This window comes from Callorhinchus milii, unplaced genomic scaffold (assembly GCF_018977255.1).
Source record: "Callorhinchus milii isolate IMCB2004 unplaced genomic scaffold, IMCB_Cmil_1.0 Scaffold30, whole genome shotgun sequence".
In the NCBI taxonomy this organism is placed as follows: Eukaryota; Metazoa; Chordata; class Chondrichthyes; order Chimaeriformes; family Callorhinchidae; genus Callorhinchus; species Callorhinchus milii.
Window position 1 is genome coordinate 2,348,528 of NW_024704771.1, and position 25,726 is coordinate 2,374,253.

The window sequence follows — 25,726 nt, forward strand, 5'->3', positions numbered from 1 at the left end:
AGTGCTCTGAGATGCTACCCTGTGTGGAGGATGCTATATAATGGCAAGTTGTTATTGTGTCTTACATTTAAAATGTTCTGATTCAAATTGATATCCTTGAAATCGTTTTACTTGACAGGAATATGCTTGAAGTCATCCATACTTTATGAATGGTTTCAGGTCCCGGGTGTCAGCCTGAGAGCTGGGAGCACTCTCACTTCTTGGTAGGTTCAAGGTCCAAGTCAGGAAATTTTAGCTCATAATCCAGGCTAACTGACACTCCAACGTAGTGTTGGGGGGAAATGCTATATTGTCGGATATGCCTTCATTTGATGCCCTCCCTACTCCTGTTCCTATGTTCCTATATTCCTATGAGACATTAAACTAAAGTCCCATCTCCCTATTAAGGTGAAGGTTAAAGATCCCATGGCTCTAGTCAAAAAGAGAAGAGCTTTTTCCAATGTCCGAGCCAACGCTCCCCTAGATAAAATTGGTCACTCACCCCATGGTTGTCCATAACTTGGCTGCCAACTTGCCCCCAATTAAATAGTCACTACATTTTGTAGTAAATCCTATGAAGCACTTTGAGACATTGATAACGTGATAAATGCAAGGGATTATGTTTCTAGAATCATAGAATCTTACAGCACAGAAGAAGGCCATTCGGCCCATCGTGTCACCTCCTTGAAAGAACCACCAACTAGTCCCACTCCCCCATTCTAACCCCATAGCCCTGCAAATGTTTCATTTATCAAATACTGATATAATTCCTTTTTGAAAACCTGCTGTCGAATCTGCTTCCACAGACTTTCAGACAGTGCATTCCAGATCATAACAACATCTCCTTAGCTTTACATTGCAACAAACACAGCTTGTTTAGCTTCCTATACTAATGATTGTAGTGACGTGTTCCCCAAAGTTACTGGTATAATAACTCAATTTGATTCAGACAATTGCACACAATTTCTTCTGTCAACTCCGACCACTTTACATTTCTCTGTATTAAGCTGTGTCTGTGTCTCTCTGGTTATTGCTGATTAAGCTGTCTGCACAGTGACAGAATGATTAATGCTACAATGCAGGTCCAATGATGAAAATAACACCAAACAATCTGAGTGTTGACCAATATTATGAATGGGACATTCAGTTTGAGTCGATGGAATTTTCTTCCTTATTATACTGTCATCGCACAGATTGTCAGTGGCTTGGAGTTTTTCCCATCAACATTAAACCAGGGACTGAAGTAAGGATAAAGTTTCTCAGTGAAAGTGTGGGTGAAAGTGTGGAGATGAGACATGTTATCAGCATTGTAAAATGTCACCTGTCCCCCCTCATAGTCGAGGAAAATTCCGATCTTCCTGGGTCTCTCGCTCAGAGGGCAGGGAGTAGGAGGTGACGTACCAGCCTCATATTCATTCCCATTTCTCATAGTCATTCTCCAGTATCCAGCCTCTGGTGCCAGTATGATTACCCCCTTTCTATTGATGGACTCCCTGGCCACTCCCACATCCCAGTCAGTCTTGTTGCCCACCTGTACCTCCCAATAATGTCTCCCTGATGTGAAGCCCTCAGATCCCAGGACACTGACACAGGAATCAAACCTCTCTGGGGTGTCAGGGAGCAACTTCTGTTGGGCCCCCAGTCTTACACTTTTCAGGTCCTCAGACAGGATGAGCCGGGGATGGGCTGTGTCAGGATCCAGAGTGACTGTAACTGGAATCAAAAACACACATAATCCTAATCCAACACTGATTTACATTTTTAAACATAGATTTATTCATAGATTCATAGAATGTTATGACACAGAAGGAGGCCAGTTGGCCCACCGAGTCTGTGCCGGTTCTTTGACAGAGCATCACTTTCACTAACCCCAATTACCAGCTTTCTCCCCATAACTCTGCAAACCCGTCTTCTCCAGATACCTATCCAGTTCTCTCTTAAAAGCTGTTATCGAATCGGACTCCACTGCCCTTTCGGGCAGATCATTCCAAATTCGAACAACTCGCTGAGTGAAAAAATTTCTTCTAACCTCCCCTCTGCTTCTTTTGGTAGATATCTTAAGACTGTAACCATGAGTCACAGTTACACCTAACAACGGAAACAGCTTTTCTCTATCTCGCCTGTCGAAACCTTTCATGATCTTGAAGACCTCAATCAGGTCCCCGTGTAACCTTCTCTGCTCTAAAGGGAAAAGTCCTAACTTCTCCACTGTCCACATAGCTAAGGTTCCCCATTCCTGGTATCATTCTTGTGATCTCCTCTGCACCCTTTCCAGTGCCTTAATGTCCTTCCTGAGGTAAGGTGCCCAGAACTGGACGCAGTACTCCAGCTGAGGCCTAACCAGTGTTTTGTATAGATTAACCATAACCCCTACTCTTATACTCTAAGCCCCTACTAATGAAGCTCAGTACACCAAATGCCATTTTTACTGCCTTATCTACCTGCCCCGCTACCTTTAATGATTCGCTTACTACAACACCCAGATCTCTCTGTACGCTCACCCCCCTTAAGATTGAGCTACCAAGTCTATATTGCCTCCTATCATTTTTCCTACCTAAGTGTATCACCTCACACTTACCCATATTGAAATCCATCTGCCAATGTCAGCCCATTCCACCATTCTGTGTATGTCTGCTTGCAGTTAGTACAGTCCTCCTCACTATTTACTACCCGACCTAACTTTGTATCATTTGCAAACTTGGAAATAGTGCTCTCTGTGCCCAAGTCCAGATCATTAATATATATTAGAAAGAGCAGTGGTCCCAATACCGATCCCTGGGGGACACCGCTGCACACCTCCTTCCATTTCGAGAAGCACCCATTAACCACCAACCTCTTTCTGTCACTGTCACTGAGACAGTTCTTAATCCAAACTGCCACTTAATACCGTGGGCCTCTAATTTTTGTATTAATCTCTTATGCGGTACTGTGTCAAAAGCCTTTTTGAAATCCATGTAAATAACGTCCACCGCATTTCCCTCATCAACCCTCGCAGTTGTTAGAATTTACACTTTTTATATAATGTTAGAATCATAATAGATGTTGTGAATGGGTTAATTTTAAGTTAAGTGTGGGCAGTCATGGGATAGGACACATCTGGTTTTCTCTGTTTTTGAAAGAATAACATACAGGGGCAGGGGGTCGCCTCTTATCAGTAAATGACAACAAGCCCACAGAGCTAACGGTCCAAGGTACCAGTCGACACAGGATCTCGACTGAGCAATAAGTCGCTAGATTCTGACAGGGCCAACCGACAGAAGGCAACCCCCAAGAATAGCAATTAATGAGCAAGTTGCTTAAACTAGAGGGCCTTGGTACCATCCCGGGATACTGATAAGAAATAACCAGTCACTTAAAAGGAATGTACTAATGATCCCACACCACAAAATAATGAGCACCAGATACAGTGCTAAACTGATCAATCCTCTATCTTAGACAATTAGATCAGATAACGGGGGTCTTAAGGACAATGTATATGTGTGCTGAGGCACGTACACCCCATGAGATGTTCACGTGAACCCAGCATGATCTTGGCCAGGTGACCTAATGTCCGCACCATGATTGGATGGACACAAGCTTAAGACACTGTGCCAGACCAAGATCAGTGCGCGCCCAGGACAGTACCCACCGTGGATGGAAGACTGAGAGCTAGAAGACAGAAGTAGACGACCACGAGGAGGAATTATGCGGTAGTATTGTTCTGTTAGTAAATTGATTGATTGTGCTTACTTGCCCACGCCCATCGGGAACTTGGACGGATCCTGGAGTTTAATAAACACTACTCTGGTTGCAAACAGTGATTGTGTTTGATTGGAACTCGAAAAGAAGATTTTATTTTCTAACACAGTCACCTCTTCAAAAAATTCTATTAGATTTGTTAGGCAAGATTTGTCTTTAACAATCCATGGTGGCGGTCTCTAATTACCTCATGTTCCTCTAAGTAGAGATTTATTTTGTCCTGGATTACAGTCTCCAGTAGCTTTCCTATTACCGAAGTTAGGCTGACTGGCCTGTAATGTCCGGGCTTGTCTTTCTGCCCCTTTTTGTAGAGTGGGGTAACATTAGCCACTCTCCAGTCTCTTGGCACCACTCCTGTGTCCAATGAAGATTGAAGTATAATAGCCAAAGCCTCCGCTATTTGAACCCGTATCTCCCACAGCAACCTTGGGTCAAACCCATCTGGTCCTGGTGACTTATCAATTTTGAGCCCAGTCAATCTTTTCGGAACTTCCTCTCTGTCTATAGTAATCTGATCTATGTCCTCTACCCTCTCATCCAATACTGTGGCATTTGGGGCATCCATTTCTGTTGTGAAGACAGATGTAAAGTACCCGTTCAGTACATCAGCCCTGTCCTCTGCCTCCACAACAAGATGGCCGTCATTGTCTTTGATTGGCCCCACCCTACCTTTAACTAACGTTTTTTCCTTTATGTGCTCGTAAAATATTTTAGGATTCCCCTTTATGTTACCCGCTAACCTCTTCTCATGTGATCTTTTTGCCTGTCTTATCACTCTTTTATGATCACTCCTGCAGTCTCTATAGTATCTTGCGTCTTCCAATTGTCATACGCCGTCTTCTTCTTTTTCATCCTAGACAGAATATCCCTGGTCATCCAGGATGGCTTGGTTGTCGCACATTTCCCTTTTGTGTGAATATATCTATTTAGACCTTGAGCTTTCATATCTTTGAAGATCTCCCATTGCTCATGAGTCATTTTACCTGCTCATCTTACTTGCCAGTCCACCAACTCTTAGTCCCTTTTTAGCCCATCAAAATTAGTTCATCCTTAACTGTACTTTGTCCCTGTTCATGAGTAATCTAAATCTAATAATATTATGGTCACTGTTACCTAGATGCTCCCTTACCGAAATCTGTTCAACCCCTATTTCATTCCCCAGGACTAGATCCAGCAATGCTTCCTTCCTTGTAGGACTGGAGACATACTGCTCATGAAAATTTTCCTGTACCCAGTCTATGAATCTTTCTCCTGCCTTGCCCTTAGCGCTGGTATTTTGCCAATCTATATTGGGATAATTGAAATCCCCCATTATCACAACTCTGTTCGCCTTACATCTGTCCGTGATCTGGTTGCAGATCTGCTCCTCTATCTCCTTCCTACTATCTGGTGGTCTATAGTAAACCCCTATCAGTGTAACCACTCCTTTCTCATTTCTTATCTCTAACCAGATGGATTCTGTTGTTGGACCCTACAGAGCCGCATTCCTTTCTACAGCTATAATTGTATCCTTAACTAATATTGTCACCCCTCCTCCTTTTCTTCCTTCTCTATCCTTCCTGAACACATTATTTCCTGGAATATTTAACTCCCATTCCTGTCCTGGCTTGAGTCATGTCTCGGTTACTGCCACCACATCGTAAGCCCCTACGCCAGTTGAACCTGGTGCTCATCAACCTTATTCCCTCAGCTACGTGCATTTAGGTACATGCATTTGAGGAAATTGTCCGCTTGTACCTGCTCTACACTTCCCACTTGTCTTTTTCCTCTAATCTCTAATCCATTGTTTATCTTTGGATATCCATCCCCCCTCAACACTAGTTTATTTCCATCCCTACAGCATTTGATAATCTCTTGGCAAGGAAGCTCACCCCTGCCTTGCTTAAGTGCCGCCCATCCTCAAGGTAAAGATCCCACCTCCCCCAGTCATGGTCCCAATTGTCCAGAAAACGGAAACCTTCTTTTGCGGAACATTTCTCCAGCCAATCGTTCATGCGCCTGATCCTTTCACTGTGGTGTCCCGTTGCCCGAGGTACCAGGAGCAACCCAGAGATCACCACCTTGGATGTTCTGGACTTGAGTTTGCTCCCCAGCTTTTGATACTCGTCCTGAAGCATCTCAGCCCTCTTCTTACCAATGTCGTGGGTCCCCACATGGACCACGACTTCTGGACATTCTCCTCCCCCCCCCCGAAAAATCTTGTCCATGTGCTCTGTGAAGTCCTCTACCCTTTCACCAGGAAGGCAGCAAACTATCCTTGCCTCACGATTCTGATTGCAGAAGATCCTGTCAGTGCCTCTTACTATATAATCCCCTATCACAACTGTATTGCCCTTGTGAACCATGCCCTTGTCCTGTTGGACAGAATGTCCACTGCTGTGCTCACGAGAGGCTTCCACGCTCTCGATAGCTAATGTTGAGTACCGATTAGAGACTGGTACTCTGTTGGGGGTGCTCTGCCTTGAACAAGCCCTCTTCTTGCCCCATCACACTGTCACCCAATCACTCTTAGCATGAATGAAGGGTGGCTGTGTGTTGGGCTCCCCTGGGAGTGGTCCTTTTCTTGAAGTCTGACCTCCCGATAGCTCCAGTACCCTTCTCTCATTGCCCCTATACAGCGATGGGCTGCTATAACTGAGTCCTAGGGGAATGAGAGTCTCCACCATGCTGTCCAGGAAACTCTCACTGTCCCTGATGGAGCACAGTGTCTGCACCTGAGACTCCAGCTCAGCTATTCTAAGTTGGAGCTTGCTCAGTTGCAGACATTTGCTGCAGATGAAGTCACCCGGGCTCAGGTTGCCCTCCATCAACTCCCACATACCACATTCCTCGCACATCACCTGCCAGGCCATTATCTATCTCCTCTTACTTCCCCTTAGGAACCAGCACCTAATTCCCACTCTCACCAAATTCCTGCACGCTCTGGCCTCACCTCACTCCAGACATAGCTCACTCTCGGTTCTCTGCTCGAGTGAGGCTCTTGCAGCTATCTCCTATTTATATTCTCTGGGTGCAACCAGTTTCTGATTGCTCAACAGTAATTTGGAATTAACACCTAATCAAGTGATTAATCAATAAGTTACTTGTTATTGGCTCGGCCTAGTTAGCCCCAGCTGCTCATATGTTTACTTGATTTGAAACAAATAAAACACAATAATTCGGCCCCTTTCATTTCAATTTTTTTTACAAACAGATTTGTTTTAAACTTAATGGAACTGAAAGCAACAATTGTGAGTCATTGGAAAAATCTGAAAGTTCCCCATTTGTTAGTTTGTTCCTATATCTGAGTCTGAAGGTTGTGGGTTAAAGCCCGGCGAGTAAGGAATTTGAGCTCATAATCTACTCCAGTCCAGTGCTGGGCATATTCTCCATTGTTGGAGGCTCATCTGTAATCATTAGAATATACAGAAACAGACCATTTGGCCCAACTGGCTATGCCGGTGTTTATGCTCCACATGAGCCTCCTCATCCCCTTCCTCAACTAAGCCTTCAAGCATAACCTTCTTTTCCTTTCTCCCTCATGTACATATCTAGCTTTTCCTTAAATACATATATGCTATTTGCCTCAACTCCTTGCGGTAGCATGTTCCACATTCCCACTTCTCTCTGCGTGAAGAAATTTCTTCTAACTTCCTTTTTTGATCCATTTGAAACCATTTTATATTGATTGCTTATATTGTCAGCTTTGACTATGTAATTCCACGTTCCCAAATAAGGCTGGAACCCACATTTCTGACTCAAGAGCTGAGAGTTCTCCCTCTGCACCAGGCTGACACACGCTAACTCAAAGCTCAATCTGTGTCTGTTCAGATGAAGTTGAAAGATTCTAACTTTCTATTTGAAAAGAGAAGGGACTAAACCGATACACGTACAGCCTCTGGAACAAGAGAATGGGCTACTCTTCACACACAGCACTGGCCCCCGAATTCTTCCATCTCTAAAAAACCTCACCGTCTGGAACACCATGCCACAATCCCTTTGCCTCGTTCCCTCCTTTGCCACCTTAAGACCCTCCTCTTCAAACATGCCTTCAGCCAGCATCGTACCTCTACCCACTCTGCCCTCCACCCTCCCTAATCCCAACCGCCCCCTTCCCCATCCTCCCACCAATGCTCGTATCCTAATCCCTGACTGTTCAGCACCTTGGGACGTCTTCCCGATGTGAAAGACGCGCTATAAATGTAATTTTTTTGTTGTTGTTCAGTGCCTTGGGACATCTTCCCGACATGAAAGGCACTTTATAAATGTAATTTTGTATTTTGTTGTATAATTATATGAAACTTAATCTGCATTTTGTTTCCAGTCATTTTTATTGATTTCCAATATAGGAACCTTATATCTCGCTTCTTTCATTTTTCAAACTAAGCATTTGGAAATCTGCTTCCAATTCTGAAATCTGGGATGATCAACAAGAATGACCCATGTAAAGCTCATATTTTTAAATTCATTTTCACTTAGTTATACAATGTTGAATAGAATCATAGAATTATACAGCACAGAAGGAGGCCATGAAATTATTCCCACTCCACCACTCTCTCCCCATAACCCTGAAAACTTGTCCTCCCCAAATAATTATCAACTTCTCTCTTAAAAGTTGTTATGGAATTGGACTGTCGATCAGGGAGGGGGCGGAGGAACGGGGAAGAAAGGGAGGAGTCAAATCATGATTGATTGACAACCTGGAGCCGCTTGTGGTTGGGTGGAGCCTATCCATTCACAAGCAGCTCTAGGCTGTCAATCACCTCGGAGCTGCTGCTGATTGGTTCACTTCCTGTCCAATGGACATGGCAATGGGAGGGAGGAGGGGCCAATGGTGTTCCTCTGCTGGGTGGGAAGAAGTAAGGTAACTTCGGTTAACCTCAGGCACCTCATAAGATGGACAAAATGGCCAGCCCCAGTTTAAGCCGCTTCCACTGTATTTAATTGTCTACACCTTTACCAACTAAGCTACCTGGGGCCTTTGGATAATTTTTATCATGTCACTTTATTCCGATTTATGGATCGTATTTATGAATTTTAAAATTGATGAGATAATTTTGTAAGTTTAGGGAGTAAGAAGCTTTTTGCAGTTATTTCCACTGTGAGCCATTAATACAGGGACTCTTACCTGCACAAATAAGCATCCATTCCCACTCTGAAGAAAAAGGAGAAAGGGACAGATGATTAAATCTTCAGGAGGAATCAAGAACAAAGTTTCAGGACAAGTCATTCAGCCCATTGTACTCATTCCCGCATTTTACAAAACCATTTAATTTATTTTTCTCTTTGCTTTTCTCGATTTCCCTTAAATACACTTCTGCCGAAGGATCCTTATATTTCCCTTTTAAGCATAATATAACAATTCTGTATCTAAGACCTTCTAGTACTCTGTGTTTTGCTTTCTTACAAGTCTCTATGTAAAGAAATGTTTTCTGATTTCACTTCTAATTGGAACAGAACTAATTTTTGGACTATGTCCCCAGAGTAACTAGAAATCCCCCTATCTATCTGGCCTATTATTTTGAATAACTCAATCAGATCACCACTTAATATACACTTAATCTATTAATCACCGCAGATACTACGTGCCAGTTACCTTAATATCAGTAGTAATAATAATGATATTCCTTATTTGATAGAGGGTCTTATTCTGTATTCAGGAGATCTCAAAGCGCTTCACTGAATATACTGTAAAGTGAATTGACTGTATAATTTTTTGGATGGGACGAAGCCGCCAAATGCGCACAGCAGTGTCCCACAAACAGTCATAGATTGAGGTGACAAATTTATTATTCAGTGGTTAGAGTACTTGATTGATTCCCAGTAGGGCGAAACATTAGGCAAGTTTCCTTATTCCACACGATTGTTAGTCAATTGGCAGATCGTTTTTCCCGGGAGTAATAATTCCTTCAAAAATTATTAATAATGATATATCTCTAACACGTGATAAGGCGCTATATCAAATGCAAGGATTATTATATTATTGTTTTCAGGTGGGTGTTAAAAAACGAACCCATGACATATTCAAACAGAAGAGATTCTCTTGGCCAACAATCCCCCAAATAAACACTTTCGGATGTTCGCATGACATAAAAAGTTCTGTATCAAACATATTGCTATTATTATTAAACAAGCTGATGAACAGAAGGAGCCATTATTGGCTCCTTCTTAAGCTTAACTTACCCACTGTTTTCTGAAGGCCTATTGGAGAAATATAAAATGAAGGTAGCATTAGGTGCATTGCTTCCCAATCTATTTGCTGGTACAATTGGGCAAAAGAATACAGGCAGAAGACAAAAACAAAATAGATACAAGATTTTCCAAAGAGAAGCAACCAAGATTAATTTCATGCACGTGAACTGCATATTTTAAATTCATATTAAAATTAAATACATATTAAAATCCACTTAAACCGAGTAATGGTGTGAAAGAAACCCAACATTTTTAATATGTATTGTAATACCCAAACCAGGGAAAATGGAACTGGAGGTAACCATTTTTTTTTGGTCAGCTGGTTGTCTGACACATGCGGAAACCCATCACCATGCTTAGGGTATCCAAACGAAGCTGAGAAATGTAATTGCATCCCAATTACACATGGAAATCCCAGAGACAGATTGTTGGGATGGAATGCACACACTCCCTGGAGGGACACATCCTGTTTACCTAATTCCAAACAGTATTAGGTGCAGATTGGCAAGAACCAGGGAGTGGAGTCCTGTAGCTCAGTGGTTAGAGCACTCGCTTTGCAAGTGAGAGACCTGAGTTCAATTCCAGGCAGAGGGCGAAACCTTGGGCAAGTTTCCTTACTCCACACAGAGCCTAATAATAATCCCTCCAAAACCAAAAACAATAATAAATCGGTCATTTTCAATCCATGACTGTTTGTGGGACATTGCTGTGCGCAATTGGCTGCCGCGTTCGCCCACAAATATACAGTCAATTCACTTTACAGTATATTCTGTAAAGCGCTTTGGGACGTCTAGAAGACGTGAAAAGCACTATATCAAATGCAAGGATTATTATTTTATTATTAACCACGGTTTGGGGGACCCCAGAGGGTGCGTTGGGGTAACTGCTGGAGTCTAACCAGCTAAAACCCCATAGCTTGCCATTGATATCGCTGTCTGGCAAGCTTTCCTGCTGCTTGTCCAGCTAGGTCCTTTGGCTTGCAGGGTTAACAGGAGGTTTCCTGCCCCCAGTGACTGCTCTGCCTTTGCAGGTCCTGCCAATGAGCCACGCGGGCTGTGCTGTCATATGTCATATGTCATATGTGGAATACTGTGGACCTACCTGGGTCAGGAAATAGTCTCGAGACTGCCACAGATCACTGGCTCAATACCAACATTCTGTTGCCAGGCAAGTCACCTTGGAGCCAGTTTAGCTCTAAGGAGACCCCATTTACCTCCTATCCATAAAGGATAGGAGGTAATTGGGTAAGTAATTAAATAGCAGACAACTAATGGCACACATAATAATATTCCTTGCAATTCAGTGTCTTATCAAGTCAAAATGTCTTAAATTGCTTCACAAGATTTCTTCTGTGAAGTAAACTAACTATGTAATTGTACAAAATTGAGATTAATCTACCTGTGCATGTTAGGTCATTAAACTGTTTACTTGGATACAATGGTGTCCATTCTTCGGATGGTTTTGCCTATAACATATACAGTCAATTCACTTTACAGTATATTCTGTGAAGCGATTTGAGATGTCTCAAAGACATGATAAGGCGCTATATCAAATGAAGAATTATTATTATTTATATTTCTCACAGCGATTGGAACATACCTTTGATCTTGTTGCGTTGTTGCATATTGCAGTATAAGCTCAGAACAAAAACTACTGTGAAAATGGTGAAGAGCATCAAAGAAACCACCAACCACAAGAGATCCTGGGAAATACATCATCTGAAAAGTAAAAATTCAGCGAATAAATTTTGAGTTTGACATTAAATCCAAACAAATGTGATTAATTTCTCAACTAGAATTATCCAGGTAGATTTTAGATAGTTCTTATTCCACTTTCAGCTGATGACTTCGGGTAACTATGTACTGTTAATGAAATGAATGGAAATATGCCTAATTTTAGTTAGATTTTATGAATGTAAGTGGTGGTGGTGGATGGAATCGTCCAACCAGCAGTTGGACCATGTTCCCAACATGGAAGGTACTATATCAATTCAACTTGCTGTGGAATGTGCTAACACATGTACAGAGAAGCATCATTCATTCTCCACATTCTACACTACACACAAGTATTCTGCCAATACAACAGGTTGTAGTTAGAAAGAGATATCAATCTACCAGTTTATAACACAAGTGAACTTTCGTCACCTTTAAAGCTGAGTATTAAATATTGGTTACAGATTAATTTCTTGGTTCAGCTAACAGCAGAATGATTTACATGTCGACACACCTGCGATTTGGATTCTTCCTTCCTTTTCTTTCTTCATTAGACTATTGCTGATCAGACACTTAAACCTGTTGCTGGAATCTTTTGTGATATTGAGGGAGGTTCGGACATTCACAAAACCTTCAGGATTCTTTTCTTCTTTCGTTTGACTTTGTGCCGTCAAATTGACTCCGTTTCCATCCAGCCACAGAATGTCTGGCTCAGGAAACCATCCCTCGGACTCGCACACAAGACGTATACCTCCACTGTAGTATCCTTGCATAAAAACCCAAGGCTGACTGCCAAGAACTGTGAGATGAAATACACGAAACCACTCTAAATCACAATGAAAAGCATTCAAAGTAAGTTCTTTTTTGGGGATCACTTTGCCTAAGGTTCTCCAAACCAGACTGAGAATTCCATGTGTGTTTGCTGCCTACACATAGAGATTTCCAGACATTCTTCAGTCCATTTAAACATATAGTGTAACCAAATATGCTTCTTTATCACGTGAATTTGGTTACAATGCAATGTAATGGTCCCCATTCACTACACACATCAAACAGCATGAAGTGACATTGGAGGCAACCTGATAACTTGGAAGTCAGTCATTTTTCGTTTAGTTCAGGAGTTGAGCTGAGAGGCTGCTGAATGGACAGTGAAACCAGCAATTGATCGATCACACCTTGCTGTAGCACAGGCTGGGATTTCAGGGCTCCCAACCATCTTGCTATAAATGGAGAACCACTCTAACACCTAAACTTTCGGGATGAGAAATTATAAGTGAGGAGAAACACTCAGTCGGCGCTTTTTCCACTGAAGCAGAAGAGATTGAGAGAGAACATGAAAGAGTAAGATTTGAAGAGGCATAAGACAGGTAGAGAGGGAAAAACATTCCCATCAACACAAACAACAACAAATTACATTTGCCTAGCACTTTTCACATCAGGAGAACATCCCAAAGCATTGGACAGTCAGGGATTTCCACCCAAGCTGGTGGTTGGGATCAGGAGCGGTGGATGTCAGGGGATAGGGATAGATGGGTGATTGAAGACACGGTTGTAGAGGAGCAACGTGAGACAGGTTTTGAAGTAGGCAAGTGAGGAGGAGAGGCTGTGGGATGGAGTTCCAGAGGGTGGGGGTAGAAGGGCTGAAGCTCCACTCGCCAATGGTAGTGTGTACGAGGCGGGGGTGTGAAGCAGGCTGTAGCCCACTGAGCAGAGGGAACGGACAGGTCATTAAGGGGTTAGGAGGTCACAGAGGTAGGAGGTGGATCAAGGCTGTAGAAGATTTAGTGACAAGATGTCACAGTTTCAGGGGAATCAGAAGACAAGTTACAGGTTAGAAGGAATTTCTTCACTCAGAAAGCTGTTGGGGTTTGGAATTCTTTCCTTATACTGAGGTTGGGCCTGAGTTCACGCGCTCTGGGATGCTCCCCTGTGTGAGGGACTATATAAATGCAAGTTATTGTTGTTCTTGGGTCAGTTGAAAGGAGAAATGAAGAGCAAAGGAATGAAAATGGAATTAATAAAGAAAAAAAGAGACAAAAAGAATAAATTGCATGTATACAGTAGAGCACCTTTCAGGTTGGAAGGACCTCCCAAAGCATTTCAAACACTGATTGGGAGCCAGAATTTGGGGAGGGGGATTTGGAGCATATCCAAACGAGCTGTAGAAGAGACAGATCCTAAGGCACAGAGGGAGGAGTTATGGAGGAACAACTGCAGATGGAATTCCAGAGGGTGGACCATGATCTGATGGTTGGGGGGGGAGGGGGGGGGTTTGTGCAGGAAACATGAATATGGGGAAGTCACGGAGATAGGTACAGAGATTAACACGTTTAGGTTTGGCCTGGGATAATAGTGCATATCACAAGTGAAAGAACAATACAGATGAGATTGTTGAATAATGAGTGAATAATAATAATATTTATTATTAATATTATTTTAATTAATGGCAGGATGTTACAGATTGAATTTATTCTTTAGTTCATTTGTGATGAATCAATAGCTCAGAGGTCATTTAAAAATGATTTTTCTGAGCCAGAGAGTCAGCAAAACTAGCAACAAATAGTAACTGTTCTGCTAAAAATTTCATTAGAAAACAGAGTGACAATAATGAGTGGACTGGAAGATAGGAATTGACAGGAGAAGGATGTTGCATCTACTGTTAGATACAAACCTTCTTTAATGAACAGTATCAAAGGGAATGGTTTGAAAGGCTGCAAATGTTACCATCATTGAGGAGAAATTCCACCTGGATCTAGATTTCCTCTATTCATGAAGTATTTTAGAGCATTTGCCAATTGTTGAATTCAGTTTTAACCTTGGGAAGAATTTTCTGTCATTTCTTAAAAGAAACGTACAATCTGCAACACTGCATCAATACAATAAGTCTTGATCCAGGGAGATTTTCTCTTATACAGTCTAAAGTCAGGAGGAAAAGAACACTTTGAAGGGACATTTATAAATGTTACTTACCCAGAACTTGCAATTGAATCTTTGCCTCTTCATACCATCCCTCATAATTGATAAAACATGTGTATATTCCGTTATCTGCCACCTGTACATCTTCCAGTCTGAGGGACATGTTGCCATTTATAAACTCTTCTACAAATAGCTGTGTTCTGTCTCTGTAGGCTGTATCTTGTTCCGCTGTCTGATCTCGTCCCTCACTGTATAAGTGGACAGGTGATCCGAATCTCGTCCTGAACCATCTCACCTCCATACCCTCTCGTGGCAGGTCTGTGGAACACTTACAGTCCAGGACAACATCCGAACCAGCAATGGCTGGGACAGGGAGGGCCGGGCCACTGACTGTGAATCTCTCTGTTTAATAACAAAAAAGGGAAAAAGTTAGAATTTGCAGAATGACACTGACACAGTTTCCTTTAGCTCAGTGGTTAGAGCACTCGCCTCGCAAGTGAAAGGACCCGGACTTGATTCCCAGGCAGAGCAAAACGTTGGGCAAATTTCCTTACTCCACGTGCCTCTGTTTGCCTGACAGTAAGTAGGAACCCGGTTGTTAGTCGATTGGCAGATCCTTTTCTCAGGGATAATAATCCCTCCAACAAATAAATAAATTAAACGATTTTCAGTATCACATTGACTTAGACTACAGAAACTCACTGGGATCATGGAATCACAGAATATTACTTAAATAGATATTTGGGGAGGACAAGTTTGCAGGGATATGGGGAGAGCGCGGGGAGTGGGATTGACTTGGACAGCTCTTTCAAAGAGCTGGCATGGATATGATGGGCCAAATGGCCTCCTTCTGTACTGTATAATTCTATGATTCTATGATTACAGCACAGAAGGAGGCCATTTGGCCCATCAGCCTATGCCGGCTCTTTGAAAAAGTTACCCAATTAGTCCCACTGGCCTCTTAACCCACATCATTGCATATTTTTCCTTTTCAAGGACTTACCCAATTCCCTTTTGAAAGCTACTATTGAATCTGCTTCCAACACCCTTTCAGGGAATGTATTCCAGATTGTAACAATTCTCGAGGTAAAAAAATTCCTCCTCATCTCCCCTCTGGCTCTTTTGTCAATTATCTTAAATCTGTGTTCTCTGGTTACCGACCCACCTGCCAGTGGAAACAGTTTCCTGTTTACTCTATCAAAACCCCTCATAATTTTGAACACTTCTATTAAATTTCCCCTTAACCACTACTCTAAGGAGAACAATCCCAGCCTCTCTAGTCTCTCTATATAATTGAAGTCCTTCATCCCTGGCATCATTCTGGTAAATCTCCTCTGCACCCTCTCCAAGGACCTGACATCCTTCTGTAAGGAGGTATCAATAAATTCTGACATAAAATGGAAAAGGACCTTTTACACCCACAACAATAAGCTAATATATTACACTTGAGTATTGTGTTTGCTGGTAAATAATAATGATAATAATACTTGCATTTGATATAGCACCTTATCATGTCTTAGATGTCTCAAAGTGCTTCACAATTTATATTGTAAATTGAATTGACTCTATATGTTGTGGGCGAAATGCGGCAAGCAAATTACGCACAGAAGTGTCCCGCAGACAGTCGTGGATTTTAGGACCAAATTTCTTTTTTTTGAAGGAATTATTATCCCCATAAAAGCAATCTTCCAATCAACTAACAACCAGGTTCCTACTTATTGTTAGGTAAACAGAGGTGTGTGTGAGTAAGGAAACTTGCTCAAAGTTTTGCCCTGCCAGCATCAAACTCAGGTCTCTTGCCTTGCAAGGCGAGTGCACAGTCACTACAGTTTTACAGAAACTCTCCGTGAAGCTCTTCGAAAGACTTGGACATGCGAAGACTCTGCATCAAAAGCAATGATTATAGATGCAGGCATTTTTTTAGATTATTATTTTTTTCAACATTCTTTAAAAGATTGAGTTTAACAAGATTCAACAAAGCTCTCAAACTGACTGTTCACGTTATCATGTCAGAAGCATCTCGCTGTAGCCATACCAGTGCAGGAGAACAAGAAGGCAAAGTTCAGGGGCTGTGAAGGGCAATTTTGTAAAGGCATTTTTTTAAATATAAATTTAGTGTCCGATTAATTTGTTCTAATTTTCTTCTCAGCAAAAAGTGGCTCTCTGCGCCCGGTCTGTCACCCTCAGCCAATCATGCCCTTGCCAGTTTTTTTAAGAGCCATCCTTTCAATCCCATGTACCCGTCCTTTCCCCCCGTTACCTCTGAGCTTACTGCTTTTTTGGTATTTATCTCACTGTATTTTGAAGGCCAATGTTGTTACTGCCTCAAGCATCGCTCCTGGCAGGGGATTCCATATCCTAACCACTCTGCGTGTGAAAATATTTCTCCTCACCTCTCCATTCGCTTGTTTGCTTATGATCATAAATTTATGCCCTCCATTTACATGAACGATGATGACTTGGGCATCAATTTAATGAGGGTGATCAATGGGGTAACCAGCAACTGTGGAACTGAGAGCAGTGAGCATATTGTGGGAGTTGTTGAGGATTAGAAACATAATTGGTCACACTTTTTTTTTCAAAAAGATAAAGCAGATACAACGGATTTCCTTACCAGCCAGTGAGAGGGGAAGCACAAGCCATAGGACCTGAATCCAGTGTTTGCAGCTCATCTTCTCGGACCTTCACAATGAGATCACAACTGGTTACAACACAGCAAATCAGATCATTACACACAGAGATTTGTGATTATGAGCAATAGATAAATCGTTTCAATGGGCACTTGGCTTTTAAAGCAATTTATAATAATAATAGCATTTGATATAGCACCTTGCCATAATTTTACTAATTGTTTTATCTCTATCAAATAACCTCAATTGCCACTTTCTCAGTTACTGCAAATCTCAATTGTCCCTGACTTTGCTCCTTCTGAGCCTATTCTGTGATGTGACGATTTATGTAGTTACAATCAATCGAGATCAGATTACTAGGAATGATGGATTTCAAATATGTGCAGAGACTAGAGAAGCTGGGATTGTTCTCCTTAGAACAGAGAAGGTTGAGGGGAGATTTAATAGAGGTGTTCACAATGTTGAGAGGTTTTGATAGAATAGATAGGGAGCGGGGGGGGGAGGGGTTAGTATCCAGGAGCCATAGATTTAATATAATTGGCAAAAGAACCAGAGGGAAGACAAGGAGAATATGTTTTTACCCAGAGAGTTGTTTCGGTGTGGAATGCACTGCCTGAAAGGGTAGTGGAACCAGATTCAATAGTAGATTTCAAAAGGGAATTGGCTACGTACTTCAAAAGGACAATTTTGCAGGGTTTGGGGTAAGAGTGGGGGAGTGGGACTAGTTGAATTGCTCTTTCACAGAGCTGGCACAGGCATGATGGGCTAAATAGCCTCCTTCTCCCTAATTCTCTGATTAATCAACAATAAAACACCAGGAATTCACTCCTCAGTCTTTACAATATTAGGGCAGAAATCTCTCAGTGATTACACAAGCTCTTTTTCTAATATAAGAATGAGCTTTTAATTTCCAAATGTAAAATGAACATCGTATATTCTGTGAAGACATGAAGACATGCTATATCAAATGCAGGTATTATTATAATATATCACATTACAAATACAAATATACATTCACTGATTTTAAAAGTAGTAATTAAAAGAATTTTAAAAAATAGAAAGGAAAGTTTACTGATAATCTGTTTTGCTTTGTAAAATGGTACTTTTCCTTCACAGAATTAAAACTAAATATTGATTCTGATAAGTATTTCTTTTAACAATAAACCTCCCTACATATCCGAAAAGCTTACACCCCAACTCCACCACCCACCGCCTCGGCTTGGCTGGCTCCAGCCTCCTGTTTGACCTTGGTCCTCTCCCCTCCGCCATTGGTGGCCACACCTTCAGCCACTATGCCCCGAAACTCTGCAACTCTCTCCCTCAATCCCACCGCCTTTCCCTTCCCTAACCAGCTTCAAATTCTGTTCAAAGGCTTTTCTTTTTGATCATGCTCACAGTCACCTCCCCCTTCCCTCTCCCCATGGCTCCGGGTTAGAATCCACTACTGTGAAGTGCTCCGGGACACTACCCCCTGTGAAGGGCACTACATAAATAAGTTGTTGTTATATCTCTCTCCCGTGGTTTGTTCTCTGATGTTTAGACCTGTTGTTCCTTGTTCTCCTCAGGTCTCTGCAGATAAACAGTTCACTTCCAGAGCTCTGCTCAGACGAGGCAAATGCCTTGATCTTAAAAAATCATTGATTCGAGTTACGGGGGAGACTTAAAGGTTGATTCAATTCGAGGGGTAAAAGGACTTGGCTGTTGTCTATGAGACCATCACTGGAAATTAACAGTATTTTCATTTGTGACATTAATTCATAAATGTGAGCAACACAAGTTCACCTAGCAACGAGGAGGCTCCCCAACCGTCTCTCTCCTCTCTCTCACTCTCTCAATCTCCTTTCCTCCTATCTCAGTCATCGCTCTTTCTCACTCCCTGAGTCCTCTCTCAACAACAACATGCACTTCTATAGCACCCTCCATGCAGGTTAGCATCTCCGAATACTTAACAGTGGTGGAGCCTGACTCTGAGCCCGGGGGGTGGGGGAGGTGAGGTAGCAATAAGCACAGTTGAGAAGGAAGGTTTTCAGGTGAGACTTGAAAAAGGGGAGCGAGGGGCCAAAGTGGAAGGATTGAGGGATAGTGTTCCAGCGTTTAACAGTTTCCTCCTCTCCCTGGTCCCAGTCGTCTCTCTCTCTCTTCAACACTCTCAGTCCTGCCTCCCTCCCTCCCCCTCTCTCAGCCCCTTTTTCAAGCTGCTCTCTCCCCAGCATCACGGAAGAGAAGTTTGGAAGTGAATGTGCAGCAGACATGGCACACACCCAGGAAAGGGTCCTGTCACAAAATGTTTTCTGAATCTCATCTGTCACATAATGGAAAGAAAAAAGATATAATAGTATAATAATCTTTGCATTTGATATTGCGCTTTATCACATCTCAGGCATCTCAAAGCACTTCACAGAATATACTGTGAAGTGAATGGATTGTATATTTGTGGGCGAAACACGGCAGCCAATTACAACAGCAGTGTCCCACAAACAGTCTTGGATTGAATTGACAATTTTTTTTAAAAGGAATTTTTACCCCTGGAAAAGTAATCCACCAATCGACTAACAACCGGGTTCCTATTTACTGCCCGATAACCAGAGGCGTGTGGAGTAACAAAACTTGCCCAACGTTTCGCCCTGACGGGAATCAAACCCAGGTCTCTTGCTTGTGAGTCGAGTGCTCTAACCACTGAGCTCCACAAAATGGCTGGAACATAGTGAGTGATCATTACCCACGACAGAGGCAGCCACACTGAAAGTCTGTATCACAGAAGCTTAGGAGCAGCAACATGACTGGGGATTTCCCTGGGAGAGAGATTGAGAGAGTCCACACAAAGCTGCCTGTCAGGAGATATTACCACCGGCTGCTTCACACAGAGAGTTTAATAATAATAATAATAATAATAATATTTGCATCAGATATAGCACCTTATCACGTCTTCAAGATGTCTAAAACACTTCACAAAACATATTGTAAATTGAATTGACTGTATAAGATCTATCATTAAAACACTGGCACTAAAGAGGAACCAGCCATTATATTCCTCTGAACAAATTAACATTTCCAGTCTGAAAGTAAAAATCACACACTCGGATTAAGACACAATGTGACATGAAAGTCTCTCTTACCTTTCTCTTCAGTCAGGATTAAATGATTTAAAGTGGGGACAATAGCTTTGATGAATGCAGTCAACAGAAGGAATCTTAGTTTCACTTTCACTCAATGTATTATTTCCATCACGGGTCCGAAACACAGACTGTTCAGTGCCTTGGGGCATCCTCCCAATGTGACAGGCATTATACAAATGTAAATTTGTTGTTGTTGTTGTCACCCTTTTGATCTGACACATCCAGAAACTCATACAATATAACACAAATTTACATTTAAACAGTACCCTTCATGTTGAGAGGGCGTCCCAAAATCCTTAACATTACAATAAAAAATGACATTAGCAAGTGCTTTTCACATTGGGAGGACTTCCCAAGGCGCTGGACAATCCTGACTTGGCACCCGAGCTGGGGGGAGAGATTATCAAAAGTGCACTCAAATTACATTTGCACAGTCCCTTTTTGTCCTTCTTATTACTTTCTTTGTATCCCTTTGATGCTTTTTATAAGTCTCCCAGTCCCCTGCATTTCCACTTTTTCTTGCATTACTGTATAATTTTTCTTTTAGTTTAAGAACGAAACACTCCCTCTATCCTTCTGCCTCGACCCTTCCTTCCTCATTTTCAGATCATTTCCTCTTCAACCATGCTTACAGTCACCACCCCCTCCCCCCAGCTCCTTCATCAAGCAAAGAGGAGACACCCCCAATCTCTCTCTCTCAGTCCTCTCTCAACTGTCTCAGTTATCGCTCTCTCCCGTCCTCGCTCAGTCCTCTCTCTCCCCCTCTCCCTCAGTCCCATTTCTCAGAGAATTCAGTACAAATTCTTACCTTCTAGGCCTTCCACAGTCTTGTTCCCCCCTACATCTCCAACCACATAATCCCATATCAGCCTGTCTGCTCGATCAATTCAGTGGACAGTTTTAGGTCACCTGCACTTCCCACCCCACCATTGATGGTTCCAGAGTGTGGGGCATTCAGCATCTCTGTCCCACACTCTGGAACTCTATCCCACAATGTCTGCCTCAATCCCTCTCTTGCCTCCTTCTAATCCCGTCTGAAGACCTTCCTGTTCGAATGGGCCTTTGGCCACTCCGAGCATGTGTGTCAATAATAATAATAATAATCCTTCCTTTTGATACAGCATCTTATCATATTGTCGAGAAGTATCAAAGCGATTCATAACGTATTGTGAAGTGAACTGACTGTATATTTTGTGGATGAAACATGGCAGCCATTTGCGCACAGCAGTGTCCCACAAACAGTCACGGATTGAGTAATCAATTTATTACTTTTTTTGAAGGAATTATTACCCGCATGAAAAGCGATCAGGTTAGGTGACGAGATGGCCTCTCCGACATGACAAGCCTCGCCTGAGCCGCGTGACCAGAGGCTCAAGTGAGCTCTGTATCTCCACTTCCCCTGGGTGAGGACAGATCACACACCTCAGATCAGAAGCCCTGCAATATTAATCCCGACCAGCTGACCGTATGTTAAATATAGATGGGCTTCACTCCTCCCTGTACAACCCCAACCTTTGAACAATTGTACTGTTAGATTTACTCCCTTCATTGACTTATAAAAGGAAAATTTTGCTCTTTATGATACAATACTCAGCATAATAATAATAATAATAATCTGTGGATTTGATACATCGCCTTATCCCATCGATGAGACATCTCAAATCGCTTCACAGCATATACTATAAAGTGCATTGACTGCAGATTTTTGGTGGTGAAATATGGCAGCCAATTGCGTTCAGCAGTGTCCTACAAAGGGTCGTGGATTCAGAGACCAAATTATTATTTTAATTTATTTTTGGAAGGTATTATTGCCCCCAGAAATGTGATTGCCTATCGACTAACAACCAGGTTCCTACTAACTGCTAACTAAACAGAGGGGTGTGGAGTAAGGAAACTTGCCTAAGATTTTATCCGGTCCTGGAATCGAACCCAGGTCCTCTCCTTGAGAGGTGAGTGCTCTAATCACTGAGCTACAGGACTCCACAAACATGGACTGGACTCCACAGACTAAGAGACATAGGCTGTACTCATAAATCAAATTACACCACTATGAATCAATGGGAACTATATATATTGTTTGGGACACAACATGTCAAGGGATTGCCAGGATGGTGGAAAGCGAACAAGATGGAACTTGCTTTACTTTGTCCAGAAAATTCTTATGTTCTTATAAAAAGAAAGATAAAGAAGAAATGGAAGATTAATAAAGCTTGTATGTTTAACTCCCCCCTCTTCGGTAATAACCCTCACCGACCCGATCGCACAATATCCCTGACTGTTCAGTGCCTTGGGACATCCTCCCAACATGAAAGGTGCTAAAAAAAATAAAATTGTATTCTATTCCCATAAACGAGACATGGAGAATCACAAGGAAACTGAAGTAAAACCACTTCCATGATAACGTGTTATAACCGTCAGATTCTCAGAATCTCTGAGTGTTTCCTGCAGTCATTCGCACTGGGACAGTGGGAATGTCCATCACGACCTTCCTCTGTGTGAGAGAAACTAAGGAGAACTTCACTTCATCCTGGAATTAAATACAAACAGTAAAAAAAACTTGATTAAACATTAGAACATAAGAAATGCAAGACGAAAAAAGACAAAGGTCCATCTAGATCGCCTTCCAACTTCCCGGAGGTCACATGCACATATGTCCTATATACTATTTCCCATAATGTTATTTCCTAAAAGAAATCTATCTAATCTGAAGTATCAACATTTCCTGCTTCAACCGTCTATCTAGGGAGCCTAGATTCATTATTCACTCACTGAAATAGTACTTGCGTAGATTCATTCTAAATTTACCTCCCTTCAATTGCACACCATGTCCTCTGGTTTTACTATTCTGGACAAGTTGAAATAGCCTGTGATGATCTGTATGGTCTAGCAATTTTAGAATCTTAAAGGCAGCAATCATGTTGCCTCTCAATCTTCTCTTTTCCAGTGTGAACAAACACAACAAAAATAAATGACATTTGTATAGAGCTTTTCACTCAGGAGGACGTCCCTAGTCACCGGACAGACGGAGATCCACACCCTGGTTGGGAACAGGTGGGGTGGAGGGTGGGGAGGTCAGGGGTAGCTCTCTCCAACAGAATCACCAGGGCACGATTAACCCTCAGGTTACTTTTACCAACAACTTGTCAACATTCAGGACAAGTTTATCTCCTGTGTTTCCCAGCTCCCTGATACAGGATTGACAGCAGATGTGGCCACACTGCAGGATAACAGGATCAGTAAACACATTCAGGCAAACAGGACAGTTTAACTCCTCAATCCAGCTCTGATCCTGGTGTCTAGAATGAAGTCGAGAATGGAACTGTGAAGAGATTGATATGTAAACGGGGCAAAGTTCATTCCGGTGTGGGCGAGGAGACAGAGTGAGAAGATAACAAACCCAGAGACTGTGACATTGGCTACAACAATCTCGATCTCTCCATTGTACTCTCCGCTCCACCATTGGAGGTCACCCATTCAGCCACAATCCCCCAAAACTTTGGAACACTCTCCGTCAATCCCTCTATTTTGCCCCCATCTCACCTTTTTCAAATCCCACCTGAAAATCTTCCTTTTCAACCATGCTTACAGTCACTTCCTGCCACCCCCATTCCCCCGCACCACTGACCAGCTTGGAGTCAGCCTCCATCACTGTTAAATGCTCTGAGATGCTATCCTGCATGAAAGGCACTATATAAGTGCAAGTTGTTTTTGAATTGATGATTACGTATACATTTCCCTATTGGGGACTGGTCCAAATATTTTCCAAGCAATGATGGAGTTAATCATTGGAAAGGAAGTTGAGGATTATCTGTAAAAAAAAACATGGCCATCATGGGTTCAGAAAGTGTCGGTCTTGTCTGACCAATTTTATAGACTTTTTGAGGAGGTATCAGCCCAGTGTGACCTTGGGAAGCCATGTGATGTAGTGTATATAGATTTCTAAACCTTAATACTATGAAGTATTTCTCCACTCAGATGGGTCAATCTCGTGCCCTTGCCCCCGAAGAGATTAAATGTTTGATACTGAAATACAGACGTAATCGAAACAAAGAGCATTGGAATTAACGTTTTATTTGTTCTGATCTGGAATGCATTGTCTGAAAGGGTGGTGGAAGCCAATGTGATAACAACTTTCAAGAGATGTTGGCAGATACTTGGGAAGCATACATTTGCAGGGCTTTGGGGAGAGATCGGGAGAGTGGGATTAATTTGGATAGCTTTTTCAAAGAGTCGGCACATACAGATTGGGCCGAATAGCCTCCTTCTATGCTGTATAATTCCACAATTCTATGAGTTCAACTTATGGTTGATTGGACTAGACAAATATAAGGGAGAGCTTCAGGTTTCCTTGACTGTTCTGCTTCCAACAATTGCTGGAAACTCCTTTTCTTATCTTCTACACTAATAAAATGACAATGTCTGTCTGTCTGTGCTTCAACAAGGATCTCAGTAACCGAATTGACATGGAGACATAATTTATACCTCATCGGAAAGGATTTACAACTGAAAGTGACCTGGGTATATTTGATTTTGAGTCTCTCCTATGATTCATGAGTTATGACTTAAGATGTATTTCAGTTTTCTGTTTTTCGCTTCCGTTACACCTGGTGGCCGCCGAATCAAAGTGGCGCTGTGGCATCGTGCAGTTACAACTGCAATCACTCCAACTCTCCCTCCCACTCGCACTCTGACCTCTCCATTCACAGTCTCCTACTCTGTACCAATGAGCCAAAGCACAAGCTCAAGGAACAGCACCTGATTTATCTGGTGGGGACCTCACAGCCTCAATATTGATTTCAACAATTTCACACCATAACAACTCACCTTCCCCTTCCCCATCTTCTGTGACCATAAGTACATCACCTGAGTCCCAGACATACCTTCTCTCTCTGGTCTGCCAATGTTGTTGCAATTTTCCCCTCCCCTTTATTTTGCAGATTAAAACCTCTATTCCCCTGTTTGGTTGCAACCCCCACACCCTTTGTTTTGCATCATTAACCCTTCTTTAACCCATCATCCCCTGTCCTCTATACCATTTTCTCCTTTGTCTTCCTTGCCCTGCCTCCCACCTGTCTGTTAGCCCTTAGAAACCTCTCCCTCCCAACATGACCCAGTTCCTGACGAAGGATCATGGACCCAAAATTTTGACTCACTTTCCTTTCTCCATAGGTGCTGCCTGATCTGTTGAGTGTTCCCAGCAACTTCTGTTCTAGTTAGACCTGGCGACCGCTGAGTCAAAGTGGCACTGTGTCACACAGCACTTTAGTATGTACACGCACACTGCAGTTACATCTGGTGGCTGCACTGGCTGACCTTGGCGCTGTAGCATCCTGCGACACAGAGCACACATGTAACCAATCGGCGGAGGGAACAAAATAAGGGACGCAGACAAAGCTAAGCCATGGCAAAAACAACAAAAAATTACATTTTTAATGTGCCTTTCATGCCGGGAGGACGTTCCAGT

At 42.4% G+C, this 25,726-nt stretch overlaps 1 protein-coding gene across 1 annotated transcript; it reads right to left on the reverse strand.

The window, feature by feature from the left end:
• Positions 1-816: 816 nt before the first annotated feature.
• On the reverse strand, positions 817-20,370 carry LOC103191263 (butyrophilin subfamily 1 member A1-like). Its single transcript, XM_042344776.1, has 9 exons — positions 20,263-20,370; positions 17,131-17,198; positions 14,571-14,918; positions 12,115-12,399; positions 11,580-11,606; positions 11,488-11,544; positions 9,880-9,897; positions 8,825-8,851; positions 817-1,692 (listed from the first exon to the last, which is right to left on the reverse strand). Exons 2-9 carry the CDS (start codon positions 17,186-17,188, stop codon positions 1,154-1,156), a joined length of 1,359 nt encoding a protein of 452 aa, XP_042200710.1. The 5' UTR covers positions 17,189-17,198; positions 20,263-20,370; the 3' UTR covers positions 817-1,153.
• Positions 20,371-25,726: the final 5,356 nt, after the last annotated feature.